At 49.2% G+C, this 14,651-nt stretch overlaps 1 protein-coding gene across 1 annotated transcript; it reads left to right on the top strand.

The window, feature by feature from the left end:
• Positions 1 to 1,421: 1,421 nt before the first annotated feature.
• LOC130863540 (sperm motility kinase 2B-like) lies at positions 1,422 to 2,939 on the top strand. Its single transcript, XM_057753627.1, has one exon. It carries the CDS (start codon positions 1,422 to 1,424, stop codon positions 2,937 to 2,939), a length of 1,518 nt encoding a protein of 505 aa, XP_057609610.1.
• Positions 2,940 to 14,651: the final 11,712 nt, after the last annotated feature.

The raw sequence follows: 14,651 nt of genomic DNA, 5'->3' as shown, positions 1-14,651 counted from the left end.
CACAAAGTAATTTCCCTGATGAGGTCCAAGAGTTGCACTAATAAATCTAAGGATTTGATGGAAGGGTCCGCATACGAATGAGAACATGAGAACATGCCATGTCTGTCTTTCTGGGTCTGACTCACCTCACTCACGTAATGTTCTCCAGTTCCGTCCATTTACTTCAAATTTTATAATTTCAGTTCTCCTTGCAGTGAATAAGATTCCTTTATGTATAGATACCACATTTTCTTTGGCACTTTGTCATTTGATGGACACAGCATCTAGGCTGTTTATATAACCCAGCTACAACTGTTACTAGAGCAGCCCTGAACATGCACGAGCAAGCATCTCTGTGGTAGGAAATAGAGCCCCTGGAGTGTATGCCCAGGGGTGGGCAAGCTGGATGGCATGGTCGAGCTCGTGCTAGCTGAGGAACAGCCACACTGATTTCTACAGTGGCCACACCAGTTTGCACAGCCATCAGCAGTGCTTGAGGGTTTCTATCCTCCATCCACACCAGTTTGCACACTCATCAGCAGTGCGTGAGGGTTTCCATTCCCTATATCGACACCAGTTTGCACACCCATCAGCAGTGTGTGAGGGTTTCTATCCTCCATCCACACCAGTTTGCACGCTCATCAGCAGTGCGTGAGGGTTTCCATTCCCTATATCGACACCAGTTTGCACACCCATCAGCAGTGTGTGAAGGTTTCTACCTCCTATATCCACACCAGTTTGCACACCCATCAACAGTGCGTGAGTGTTTCCACCCCCCACATCCACACCAGCATTTTGCTGTCTTTTGTTAGTTTTAGCCATTCTGAGTAGAGTAAAATAAAATAAATCACTATCCTCGGCTGAGAGGAAAATGCAAATTAAACTACTATGATATATATTTCTTAAGTCATTTTTGTGTCTTATGAGAAATCCTTTATCAGTTCCCTATCCCAACATTGGGTTGTTGGTTTTTCCTAGTGTTTATTATTATTATTATTTAGTTATTTGTATATTCTAGAGGTTTTGAGGGGTTTGTTATAATTTGTTTTGATTTCCAGGTTTTTAGTTTTTATGTAGTTTTGCTTGTTTGGAGTCTGCTTGTTTTTTTATTATTATATTGCTTGGATTTTCTATTTTTTTTTTCATTTCTTTGATCCTTTATATATTTCTTTGTATTTTTTCTTTGTAGGTAGTTAGTGGTATTTGCTCTTGGTGCTGCTGAGCCGTGTTCCTACCTCCTTAGTGACTTGCAGCCAGGTTTGGATTTCCTTGGCTTTATATATGTGTGCTTTTGGTTTTCTCGGTTTTTGTGGCTGTCAGTTGTTTGCTGGGATATTAGTTTTCTATCTTTTTTATTATTATCATTTTTACTTAAAATTTCTTCTTTCTTTTATTTATTCTTTTTCTTTCTCTTAGGTAGCATTTACACTTTGTTGCCTAACATGAGCTCTGATAGCGAAGAGGAGTCTTCAGGGCTCAAGTCTGAGGCCAGCTTCTCTTACAGAGAGAGCTTCCACTCTCAGTATATAGCCTTGAAGACCATTGGCCAGGGAGGCTATGCCAAAGTAAAGTTGGCCTACCACCGCCTCACAGGGACCCCGGTGGCTGTCAAAGTGCTTCGAAAAAAGAAACTGTGGTGCTATCCAGTCATGTCCGAGGTAGATATCATGATGATGATCAACCACCCCAACATCATCTCACTCCTCCAAGTGATTGAGTCTGAGAAGAGAATATACCTTGTCATGGAACTGTTCGAGGGACAACAGCTTTATCAATACATCCGAAAGGCTGGCCACCTGCAGGAGGACGAGGCCCGGGGGATATTCAGGCAAATACTGAGTGCTGTGAGCTACTGCCATGAACTTGGAATAATTCATCGGGACCTAAAACCGGACAATATCATGGTGGACGGGAACGGAAAAGTCAAAATCATCGACTTTGGCCTTGGCACACAAGTCAAACCTGGGCAAAGGCTAAGTTTTCACTGTGGCACTTACTCCTTTGGTGCCCCTGAACTTTTACGTGGCAGACTTTATGACGGCCCCAAGATCGACATATGGACCGTGGGAGTCGTCTTATATTTCATGGTAGTCGGGAAGGTCCCGTTTGATGCTGTCAGCACACGAGAACTGCGGAGGCAGGTTGTGGCAGGGAAGTATATCGTCCCCTCTAACTTGTCAGAAGAACTCCAGAACCTGCTTAGTCACTTAATGACAGTCAACCCCAAGTTTAGGCCCACAGTGACTGAGGTGATGACACACCCCTGGCTCAGGGAAGACTTGGAGGCTTCACCAAATCACTGTGAGGAAATGGTCCCCAGCTTGCCTGACCCAGCAATTGTAGAAGCCATGAAATATATGGGGTTCCAAGCCCAGGATATAAAAGATTCTTTATGCCAAAGAAAGTACAATCAGACCATGGCATCCTATTGCTTACTGCAAGGGCAGGCTCTCCAGGGGCATGGCTGTACAACCCGGGCTCAGCCTGTGAATCCAGGGGCAACCCCATTCCCTTCCCTTGAAGATCCTTCTGCTTTCCCTCTAGAACTGAGGAGGAGGGGAAGTGAGCCGACCCTTGGCACATTACTCAGAGGGCCAGCCACTTATGGTCATGTGCCTGCCTATGGCCAGCAGGTGGGTCAGAGAGGAAACAGACGTCCTGCTGGGTCTGCTCTCCCTCTCTGCAGGCCACTCCAGAGGCCGTCCACACCCGATCAAACCCACCAATGCACCAAGAGTGCTCCCTGCATTTACTCAACAAGCAGCAGCAGGGAAAACACCAAAGACTTAGGCTCCCAGGGCTCCTCAGCAGAGGGCAAGCCCACCCACAGACAGGGCCAGCCCAGGGACTTGAAGGGATGGACAGGGAGGATAGGAAGCGCCCTGACAGGACTGTGTTGCTGCTTTCCCTCAAGGAAGAAACCTCGTCAAGGGCAGAACAGAGTCTCCCTTCAGAAATGAGGCACAAGGAGGGAGTCTGGAGAACAAGCAGCAGGCATGGCCCGGGTACCTTTCTGTGTTTGAATGTATCTATTTTACTCATGTCTGCTTCAATGGACAGCTCATAATAATGTGTGTTTATAGGGTACAATGCTTTGGGAAGCTAGATCCAGATACCGTGGTATGATTAAGTGGAACCTATCAATGTATCTAGCATCCCAGAAGACAAATTTCACTGTATCCTCAGTGTGGGGAATCTAACATTAGTTAAAAGGATACAGTAAAATGGAGAGGGGAAAAGAGGAGGTGCCGAGGGAGGAGAAAGGTGGTGTGGGGTGGGAGCTAGGAGTTGGGGGAGAGAAGGAGGAGGCTTGGAGAGCAGTGAGTGACCAGAGCTGGGAAGATGCCCTGCGTAGCTGAAGTCACAAGACTTTCTTTCATGTGTGTTCTTGTATCTTAAGCACTCTCCAGAGGATGCAGAAGACAGCATTCTGCAGTCATGGTGCTGGAGAGGACCCAAGTATGGACCGAGACCTGTAGGATGGAACCGTGCAGAGAGCCCATGCTCTGTGTCCGTGCCCTACTCAGAGGTCCAGCCAGGAGGAGGGGAGCAGATCATGGGATCCTGGGTGGCAGGAATTCTGCAGACACTGCCCCTCGAAGGCATTCCTATTCAGGGGACAGGAGTTGAAAACCTGCAAAAGCCGATGAAGACAGGGCCCTTCTGTCTACCCAGGCCACATCAGACCCCTCTTCTCTGGGCACAGGTCGGCCTCACTCTTAGCAGACATAAGGCTTCTTGATGTGTTTGCCATGAGTCTTAGAATAAAGGAGATATTTGTGAAAGACCGTGGAGGTTTTCCTGCGTCTTCCTTTCACAGGAGAATCGGACCTACGGTGCTCAGAGCCCCAGAAAAGTGGCTTTACCCCCAACACCACCAAGTCATTAGTGCTTTTGAAGGGAACACGCTCTGAAGTCCTTGAGGTGCTAAATGCAGAACCTGAGTGTGGACTTGGGGTCCCCCTGGACCCGGCAGCATTTTCAGAAGGACCAGTGAGAACACCAGGTATCGTCAGCCTGTCCCGTTTCCACAAAGCAAGCACGGTAACCTGATGAATTCCTGTGGATGTGGCACGGGTTGGATCCCAGGGCTGCTGAGAAGCCCCTGGTCCATCCTGCTGTGTTCCTTAATTGTATCAGACAAGATATTGACTCTACCTGTCATGACACTGTTAGACCCACAGGACAGGGTCACCCCTCCGTTCGAGCCCAGGCATGTGTCCTTCAGTGAACACGTCAGATCTGGGGCAGGAGGATGTGTCCCGGGAAAGAGAGCTGTAGATGTCCCATGTGAGAGGGCAGGCCTACTGACACAGGCCAGCACCAAGATGTGTTCTGTCCCCAGGACCTCACGGAGCAAACACCGAACCCAAACCCTATCATACTCGACAGATTACCAGTGCCTCCTGGGCCCCATCTCACAGGCACAGAAGCCCGGTTTGTGTGCGCCTGTCACTCTGATGGTGGGGTCTCATGGATTCCTGAAAGGCCCTCACGACATTTTCCAGTCATCCTATGTAACACTCTTACCTTCTTTATGACGTCACCGATCTCTTTAGCAAACACCCCTCTCTGAAGTGCACTCTTACCGTCAAATTTAGCCTCACGAGTTCTCAGGAAGCAGTCTCTCTCTCTCTCTCTCTCTCTCTCTCTCTCTCTCTCTCTCTGTGTGTGTGTGTGTGTGTATGTATGTGTGTATGTGTGAAAGAGAGAGAGAGAGAGAATAAGAGACTGTATGTGAGAGAGAGTGTGTGTGAGAGAGTGTATAAGAGAGTGTGTGAGTGTGTGTGTGAACGAGTATATGCATATGACTGTGTGTGAGAGAGAGAAAGTATGTGTATGTGCACCCTCTAGTCCACCTCCTACCAGAATCCTCAATCCCATGGAAACTTAGCCATTACTCAGGTCAAGTCTCTATCATGATGCCCATTAAGCTCTGTTAGAACATTCTCCAGATTCTCTAGCTGTCCACATCTCCCTGCGTCTCCAGTGCTTCCCGCAAATGCGCGACAAAGGCGTCTGAACGATGTGCCTTCAGGGACCCCCAGCATTAGCTCCACTGCTCCACATGGGATTTCCATTGCTGGGACAAAATACTCGAGTGAATCCAGCAACAAGGGAAAGAAGTATCTCTTGGCTCACTGTTTCAGGGCTCACAGTTCACGGGTGGATGTTTCCAACCTGTTAGGTGGAGCAGGCCATCATAGCAGGAAGTGACTAGCCAAACAATCTGCCTGCTTCACTGTAGCCAGACCAAGCCAAGACAGAACTGTTCTTACAAAGTGTCTCCTTCATGCTATGAAGCCCTGAGTCCATAAATGACCCAAGCCATTCCCCAGGTCAGGCTCTCCACATCCAGTCAGCTGCCCCACTTCTGCTAATTGCTGTGTGGAGGATGGGAAGCCCTCAAAACAGGAGCTTCTGTAGGACCTGGAAGACCTACAGACCTGATCCCAATGATTAATTCTAAGGCTGTAGTAGGAGAACCATGAGTTTGGGGCCAACATGGGCTACACGGTGTGGTCCCAAGTCAATAAAAAATAAATTCAGATCTTAACAACTGGCATGCAAAGTCCCTATGCCAGCAGGGCTGACATCCCGTCAACTGCCAGTACCAGCATCATTACCATCTCCACAGGGGAAATGGGGGTGCTTGAGGGGACGGGCAGTGCCTGCTGCAGACATGACGCCCGCACTAACCATACTCTAAGGACTTTCTGTACTCCACACACAAACACGAGACCACCTGGCATGTGACTGTACTTAATGCCACTTGTGTATAGATGGACAGAGATGAGGTGGGACAAATGACAAGTCCACAGTGCTGAAAAGGCCCACAGAAGGCAAGAGGCAGCTCAAGCCAGGCAGTGAACAAGGGGCACATTCTGGAATCTTCTCAGAATGGGGGAGAACTGAAGCATTCTGGCCTCTATCCCACTGTCTGGCACTGCCCAGAGGTGCTTTCTTAGCTGGCATCTCTTAGGCTGAAACACACTCCGACTCTCCGACTTCATCATCTGGTCAAGGTAGGAGCTATCCCTCAGGCCGACTACTTCACTGACCCTCCGAGACATGACCCGTGATCCTCTGTTGGGATTGTCCTGTGGGAAATACCAAGGGGCATTTTCTTGATTCATGGTTGATGTGGGAGGGCCCAGCCCACCGTGGCTAGTGCCTTCCCTGGGCAGGTGGTCCTGAGCTGTATTGGAAATCAGGTTGGGCGATCTGTAGACAGAGTCAAGATGCAGTATTCTTTCACAGCGTCTGCCTTAGTCCTTGCCTTGGGGTCCCTGCCCCGACTCCCCTACATGACGGGCTGTGATCAGAACGTGTAAGCCAAATAAACATTTCTTCCTTCAATATCTGTTCTGTCATGTTTAATCACAACAATGGAAATCCTAACTAGGACAGGTGGAAAGGGACCGATACCAGGTGACACATGACATGGCGGACGGCAGGCCCAGAGAGTTGGTGTTAGATGTGTGGGTTTTTCAAGACAAGGTTTCTTTGTGTAGCTTTGGAGCCTGTCCTAGAACTAGCTCTGTAGACCAGGCTGTCCTCGAACTCACATAGATCTGCCTGCCTCTGCCTCCTGAGTATTGGGATTAAAGGAGTGTGCCACCACAGCCCAGATGTGGGGAAATATTTCAAGGATCCTTTCTAGTACCTAGAATCGCTTCCCACCAGACTTAGCCTCGGGAAAGAAAAAATGTCATCTCTGCCTCTTGAGATGCTGTATAGATTGGCCAGCTGACGTTTCTTGTTGTTGTTCTTGTAAAGCCAAGGAATGATCTGAAAGCCGTGAGCTGCATTGTTGATTGCACGATCAGGCTGCAGGCTGCAGGCTGCAAGGCTTCCCTAGGAATTCCCAGTGCTGAGTTCTGAATACAGATGGCGAAGTCAGAGCAAGGAGGTTGCAGCTCAGCCCAGAGGCCTGGTTAGCATGATCGGCACTGAGGGACAAAGCAAGCTTCACCGCCCATGACCGGATATGACATGCCCTGTCAGGGCCACTGCACAGGCAGGAAGGCAGTGAACTGGAAGGGGGCAAGGAACCACGGCCCTCTGGGTTCCCAGCATCGGCCCTGAGGAGCACGAGCCTCGCAGAGAAGTTAAGATCACCGCAGCTGCAGAGTCATGACTGGTAGGAGCTGAGGTGAATCCTGCAGGGGCAGAGCTGGCTGCTCTCGTCACCCATAGATACATCCCGGGACTGGTAGTGGCTGAGTGCCCATGGCCTACCTTCAGGTAGGACTATATTTGACAGGAGCTAGGGAGGTGACAGTGGAGGGCCAGGTCCCTTTTCCTGGAATATTTGCTGAAGGATTGGTCTGGCAAGTGTGGAGCTGTAAACTGATTAAACACGAGCAAGCAAATACCACCATGAGATGTTCCCCCACAAAGTCCACCTTGGGTGCTGTGAGGAGTGAGATGGATCCCACCCTCCCGGCCACCCAGAGACCGGTGTGTTCAGAGCAGAGCCTGGAGGTCACTTGCTTCCTGCGGCTTTTCCGTCCTGGGCTGCATCAAAGGCTCCTCCTTCGGGTCTGTTGTGATTGGCTGGGGTTTGCACTCCTCTAAGTTTTGAGATAACAAAACCCACAGTGACCGTGACGGTCCTAGGTTCTCAAGTAGCAGCGCGACAGCCAGCACTGCCTTGGGGCTCTGTGTTCTCTGTTTAGTTCCTTCTTTGACTTATAGTTTTCATAACTGAGGCCAAATTTCAAGGTAGATAAAAGAGGGTAAACACAGGTCTAGCAATTCGCCACCCTTGAAAAGTGGGTTCTATTCTGTGTTTATCTTGAGCATAGATCCAGCTGCTCAAGGTGTGTCTCCTTGCCCTGAGCTCACCCTTCCCTGCACGTCTGGAAAAGAGAAACATTTTTCTATACTCTTACAAGATGAGAGAATCAAAAAAAGTTTCATCAACTCCCTAGTCTTCAGAAATGACTGTGGCAAAGACGGCCCACTGGGGCACATGTGGGGGACTTCTGTGCAAGACAGAAGGGCACCAGTTACCCACTGCTGTGTGACAAGTGACCCCAAACTTGATGGCCTAAAACCTTAACTCTATAGTCAGGAACTGGGGACAGTCAGTCAGGGCTGTGACATCTGAAGGACTGGCAGGGACTGGACAGCCTGTTGGTGAGACGATCCCTGCTCGTGGCTCACAAGCTGGCCCTGGTCATTGGCGGAACTTCATGCTCCATGCCATTCCTCCTCGGGTTGCCAAGTGTCTGTATGCATGGTGGCCACTTTCTTGGTGTGCCAATCTGAGAGATGAATAGGGAATCAAGCATCTTTGCTGCCTAAATCCAGTTCCAGTCACCCTCCACTGCTCAGGTGCCCCAGCCCAGATCCGAGACTGAGGATGCCAGCAAGAAGGAAAAGGCGTGCTGAAGGTTAAACAGCAGCGCAATGGCCGCTATAGACAGGCCCCGATGTTGCAGATAGTAACAAGTAAAAAAATGTATCCTTCCTAGCAAACCATGGTGTTTGTTACAGTGGTAAGTTATTGCATTTGTCCAGTTTTGTTGTTGTTATTGTTGTGTGTGTGTGTGTGTTTTCCCTAACAAAATATTCAAGTCTGGATAATATGTGAACAAAAGGGATTTTGTTTTGTTTTGTTTTTTGCTTTTTGTTTTTTCAAGACAGGGTTTCTCTGTATAGTCCTAGCTGTCCTGGAACTAGTTCTGTAGGCCAGGTTGGCTTCAGTCTCACAGGGATTCGCCTGCCTCTCCCCCCGGGACTAAAGTGTGCACCACCTCCGCCCAGCTCAAAAGAGGTTTATTTCTTTTAACTATTTCAGAAATTTAGGAAAAGGGTGCCATCATGGGTTGGCACCACGAGAGTTCTGACATCATGGTGGAATGGTGGAATGTCATAGGCGCATACCAAGCAGTCACTTGAGATAGGAAGACAGAGAAGTGGTGGAGATTGGCACAGCTCTTTTGTAACATCTCCTGGACAGAGATAATCCAGGTCTATGAGAACTAGTCCCTTCTGTGGGCAGTGTCCCCTGGATAGAGATAACCCAGGTCTATGAGAACTAGTCCTTCTGTGGGCAGTGCCCCCAAGAACCCCTCCGCATGGCCCTAGTCTTGCCTTTTTCACTGTATCGATACCATCACCATGGAGACCAGGATTCCAGCATGTGACCCCTTGGGAGGCACCCAAACCACAGTGGTCACTCTCACAGTGGCCTAAAGACAGCTGACACCCACTCAGTTGACCACACAGGACAGTATTTCAGAGAATCTTTGAGTAGCACAGGTCACATGACAGGACAAAGCGTGGGAACAGCTGACCTCTGATTTGAACTGGATCTCAGTTTACCAGCCAACACCTGTATGCCCCATGTGGAAGGGCCGAAGAGAAGAACACAGGCTAACATTCAGCTTTTCAGATACTGCCCGAAGTTCTATGTAACCGAATTCGAAATTATGGCTCCTATCTGACACACAGGTGTTTTGCCTGTATGTCTACCTTTCTGAAGAATAGACGCAGCCTCTTCTTGAGGGCACTTTCTGCCTAGCGATAGGGACAACGAAATCACTCTGTGGCTGGGAGGAAGGAGAACGAGGACATAACAGCAGCTGGAGCTGGATACATGATTTCCCCTGGTTGATTCCCACAAGGGAACCTTAGATCAAGCTTTTAGAGGTGGAGGCAGCTGCTGGTAGCATTGAGCATCTCTCATCAGGACCATCCCAAGATCCTTCTCACTGTCTGCCTTTACACCCAGACACGGGTCTAGACGGCATCCACCCTAAGGTCAACATTGGTCAGGAAGCTCCAGCAGCATGTTTAAGACACCCCATTCATTTTACATGTGGCAAGAGATGCTAAGGGTTAGAACACAACTTCTGGAGTTAGCTCAGCCATTAAGAGCACTGGCTGCTTTCGCAGAGGGTCTGCCTGGTGCAGTAATGAGGTCACTTGTTTGTTTCCTGACTGCTCAGCCCCGAAATATTCACACAGAAACTGCATTATTTGCAATACTGTTTGGCCGATAGCTTAAGTGTATTTCTTGCTAACTCATATCCTAAAATAACCCATCTCTATTCATCTGTGTATCACCACATAGCTGTGGCTTACAGTGTTAAAGGTCCATACCGTGTCTATCTCCGGTGGGGCTACATGGCTTCTTCTTAACTCCACCTCCTTTCTCCCAGCATTCAGTTTAGTTTTCCCCACCTACCTAATTTCTGCCCTATCAACAGGCCAAGGCAGGTTCTTTATTCACTGATGGTATTCATAACTTACAGAGGGGAATCCCACATCAGCCTGGGTTCAGTTCCCAACACCAACAGGGTAGCTCACTAGCTTTTGTAACTCCGGTGGCAGGGAACCCAATGCCCTCTTCTAGCCTCTAAGGGTACATGTGTGGCACACATACGTGCAGATAAGCAAACACTCATAAAACTGAAATAACTCTTTAAACACACGCAGAATGGCAGCTCCCACCTGGGACCCTGGCTAGGCTGGGAAGTCACAAACCAGGATTACAGAGTGAGATGCTTGCACTCTCTCTCTCTATCTCTCTCTCTCTCTCAAAATTAAAACCTAAAACGAAATGAAGGAGAAGACAAAGGAAAGACGTTCCCATACAAGTGTTTGTCACCTGCTCTAAAGATGTGAATGGGGCAGGATTTTCCTCCTTCTCCCCCTCCCTGCCTCTCTCTCCTTCTTTCCCTGTCCTCTTCTTCCTTTCCTCCCCCTCCTCCCACTCCCTCCCTCCTCTCTCCCTGTCCCCAGAAGTGTACTCAGAACTCTCCAGAAGCAATGCCCCTGCCTCAGGGACTTGTTTTAAGGCAACAATATTTATCTTCTTGTCTTCTGTGATCTTTTTTGCCCTTCATTCCAGCCTCCTTCCTTTACATATTTCTGCCCTGGCAGGCTTCCCATCTCTGCAAGCCCCTTTGAGTATTGCCTGGCATGATAGGGGCTAGCAACACACAGAACATAGAGCACCCAGGCTATGTTCTCCTGAAGTTTACCCGTCTCACTGCTCTTTGCCCGTCTACCTACGGGGACGGTAGGTGGGGGAGAGAACCAGAAGCAACAGTGGCTTCAGGATATTCTGGGGGACATGGTGCATGCTACTTGGCCATTGAATGTGGGAACCATGCAGAGTAGTTGGGGTTCAGGAAGAGAGAGGGTTCTGTGTATGTTTCAGGGTTTTTTTGTTTGTTTGTTTGTTTGTTTTCCAGAAGAAGTCACCAGAAGCCTAGGTGCTAGGTGCTATCTCCCACACTGCATTGCAGTTCCTGGGCTCTGCTGAAGGACACTCCTCTCTATCACCTCCCTGCCTCCTTGTTGGGGCGGGGAGGTGCTTGTTCTTCCCAGCTGCCCTGGTGGCTTAGACCAGAAATAATCACACAGGAACTGTATTAGTTAAATCACTACTCGGCCCATTAGCTCTAGCTTCTTATTGGCTAACATTTACATCTTAATTTAACCCATCTCCATTAATCTGTGCATCACCAAGTGGCAGTGGCTTACCAGCAAAGTTCCCACATTTCTCACTCTGGCAGCAGCTCCATGGCATCTCTCCCTCCACCTTCTTCCTCCCAGCATTCAGTTTTGTTCCCCCCCCCCCAGTGTGCCTAAGTTCTGCCCTATCAACAGGCCAAGGCAGTTTCCTTATTTGTTAACGGTAATCACAGCACACAGAGGGGACTCCCAGATCACCTCCTCTTCCCTCTCACCCTTCTTTAAAACACAAAAGCCTTGGTGCTCCACACTGCTCAGACCAAGGCTGTGAGCTCCCAGGCCTTGGCTCTAAGATGTATACAGCCTTGTTTGTCATACTTTGTGGTCAGGCGAGCTCGTCTCTGGCCGGGGACCAGGAGGACCATGGCTCACATCTGCTGCACCCCAAGTGAGACAGTAGGGTACAGTGGGCCAGGAACAAGGGCAAAGAGAGATTGTAAGCTAACTGTCCAGCGATGGTTTGTCCATCTTCACACTCCTTAATAATGAACAAACCATTTCTCATAAGGATGGAGACAATGCTTTCCCAGGATGCAGTGGGAGAAGCTGGGTCATCGCTACACAGCGGAGGTGCAGCTGGGTTTCAGAGGGCAGAGAGAGGACCCGTGGTGGGAAGCTCGTGGGGCAACACACGGGGCAGACACAAGGACGGAGAGAGCGCTGTGACTCCAGCTTGGGACACCCCCACAAGAGAAGGATCTACACACTGCACTAGTGTCAACAGCAGTACAGGACCCAAGAGGCCTGGACACAGGGAGTCAAAGCTCAGCCGTCTCATAGCATGGGTCAGCTTCAAACACCAAGATCATGTCGGGCCATTCAGACTTCTCAGGATGAACCCTTATTTCCATTTCCGACACACACACACCTCAGGGTGTAAATACCCACTAACTGGCCAAAGCTCAAGGTGACCTTAGAAATTCTAGCAATTTAGGATTGATTTTAAAAGAAACATATAGAGTTAAAGGAAAGTAAAATTATATAACAGGAGCCCCAAAGTCTCAAACAAATGACAAGTGTTCATGGAAAAAGAAATTGAAAAAAAAAAATTAAGGAAATTCTCTTAAAGGAAACAGTTGGACAGATAGAATGTTTAAAATGTAAAAATCACAATTATATGCTGCTCTGATTCAAGGTCTTTGCAGAGGTTAAATGCACCACTGCCACCACCTTCACGTGGCCATCACTGGCATCACTATCATCACTGTTATGATAAGGCATCAGCTGAACCTTGGCGGTTGGGTCCAAAGTGGTGGGGAGGGCACAGAGAGAGGGGAGAGAGAAAGAGAGCTTAAAGTGACCCCGTAGGAAGAGAGAGAAAGAAACAAAATGAGACAGAGGTGCAGAGAGCAGGAGAGGGAGAGAGAGAGAAAGAGAGGGAGAGAGAGAGAGAGAGAGAGAGAGAGAGAGAGAGAGAGAGAGAGAGAGAGAGAAAGAGAGGGAGAGAGAGAGAGGGAGAGAGGCAGGTGGGAGAGAGGAAGAAGAGGAAGAGGAGAAGGGCGTAGGCGAATTGTGCCTTTTGAAGGGACAGAGGGCAGCGCATGTGCACAGAAACCACACAGCAGGCCAGGGTACTGCCTGCCATGTGCACAGGGGCAATGCCTCTGCCAGGCCCCAAAGGGGTGGGGTCGGATGTGCCTAGATGGTAGCAATCCTCATAGTCACCATCATTACACCCCTAGGTCATCACTATCATCACCACCACCGTTACCATTGCCATAGTCACCCTCTTTACCACCACCACATAACCACCAATCACCACTGTCATCGTCACCATAATCGTCACTACCTTCCCTTCATCATCATCGCCATTGACACCACCATCACCACCGTTGTCATCGCTACCACTGTCGTCCCCCGAAGCAGCCCTCCGCTATGGAGTGAGTCACCTGTGAAGCACGTGTTGTTTCCACGTGAGTTCCTCGAAACTCTTACAGCTTTAACATGTAGAAAAGTTAGTAAAGATTGGAGGTGTCGATGATGGTGCCAGGCTCTCCAGTTGGCTGACCTTTGATCTGAGACTGACCACTGTGCCCCCCGGGCCCCCCTCCCCCCCCGAGCATGCCATACCCGAAGCTGGGCCCCGCTCAGGGTCAGTGGAAATGAAAGCAATGACAGAAAGAACGTCTCCTGAAAATGCATGGGCGCCGTGTCCGTCTACACCACTCACCACTCTACCGACTGCCTGATTTTAGAAGACAATCCACTTGCACCTAGACCAATTTGCTTCTAAAAATAAACTCTCACTTATTCTGACATCATGCACAGCCCACTCAAAATAGAAGCTGAAATCCATGCGAAACGGTTCGCAAATGTTTGAGGACGAGAACAATCAATACTGATGAGGCTGGATTCAGGACGCAATCACCTGGTTAGTCCCTGGTGGCACCTGCATCCTTCGTACCTGCCGTCTGCATCCTTCAGGGCTTACCAGGGAGGTTCTTGCCCTGTAATTCATCCGGAACAAACAGGCTTTACCTTCAGAGCGGCAATTAAACCCAGTCCGGCTCGGAAATATACAGACCTGCAATGCATTAGCACTTTAGAGCCTACACACAGAAATCTCAATTAACCTTCTAATCCGCAGGCCAGAAGGAGGGCTTGTGGGTAAAACACATTGCCGATTTCCCATGAGCCCTACGCGAACGTGGATAGACTCCAGGTCACTGTGATTAGCAACAGTGAAGACAGGAGGAAATGGAGACTGGGTAATTCACTCCTTAAAGTGCCAGATGAAAGGAAGCCAGCATGCACCGGACAGGCTCTGAGGTGGCCTTTCTGACCAGCCGCAATGCCACCTTTGCGCTCCTAGCAATTGCTCTCTTGTTGACAGGGTATTAGTGCAAGGCAGCCTGCTCTACCCAGAGGATAATGGAACAGTTGTGTTCAGGTTCAGGTCAAAGTGTGCACCGGATGACAGTAAATCAGACCAGCTGATCACAGTAGGGACCAAGCGTGACAAGAGGACCAAGGCCCCTCAGCCTCTGATTTCAGCTTCCTGGGTACCGTGAATCCTTGGAACAATTTTCAGTCAGCCCCATAATACTAAAACAAAACCACTGAAAGCAAACCTGCAGGTCCTTCCTGAAGGGACTCACCTGAGGGTGGTCCCATGAGGAGTAATCACAACACAGTGGTGCTCCACAAGAAGTCGCCCTCAGCACAATGGTGCTCCA

Source organism: Chionomys nivalis, chromosome 2, assembly GCF_950005125.1.
Source record: "Chionomys nivalis chromosome 2, mChiNiv1.1, whole genome shotgun sequence".
NCBI classification, from domain to species: Eukaryota; Metazoa; Chordata; class Mammalia; order Rodentia; family Cricetidae; genus Chionomys; species Chionomys nivalis.
Note: the sequence above shows the minus strand (reverse complement) of the source record. Positions and strands in the feature narration are given on the sequence as shown.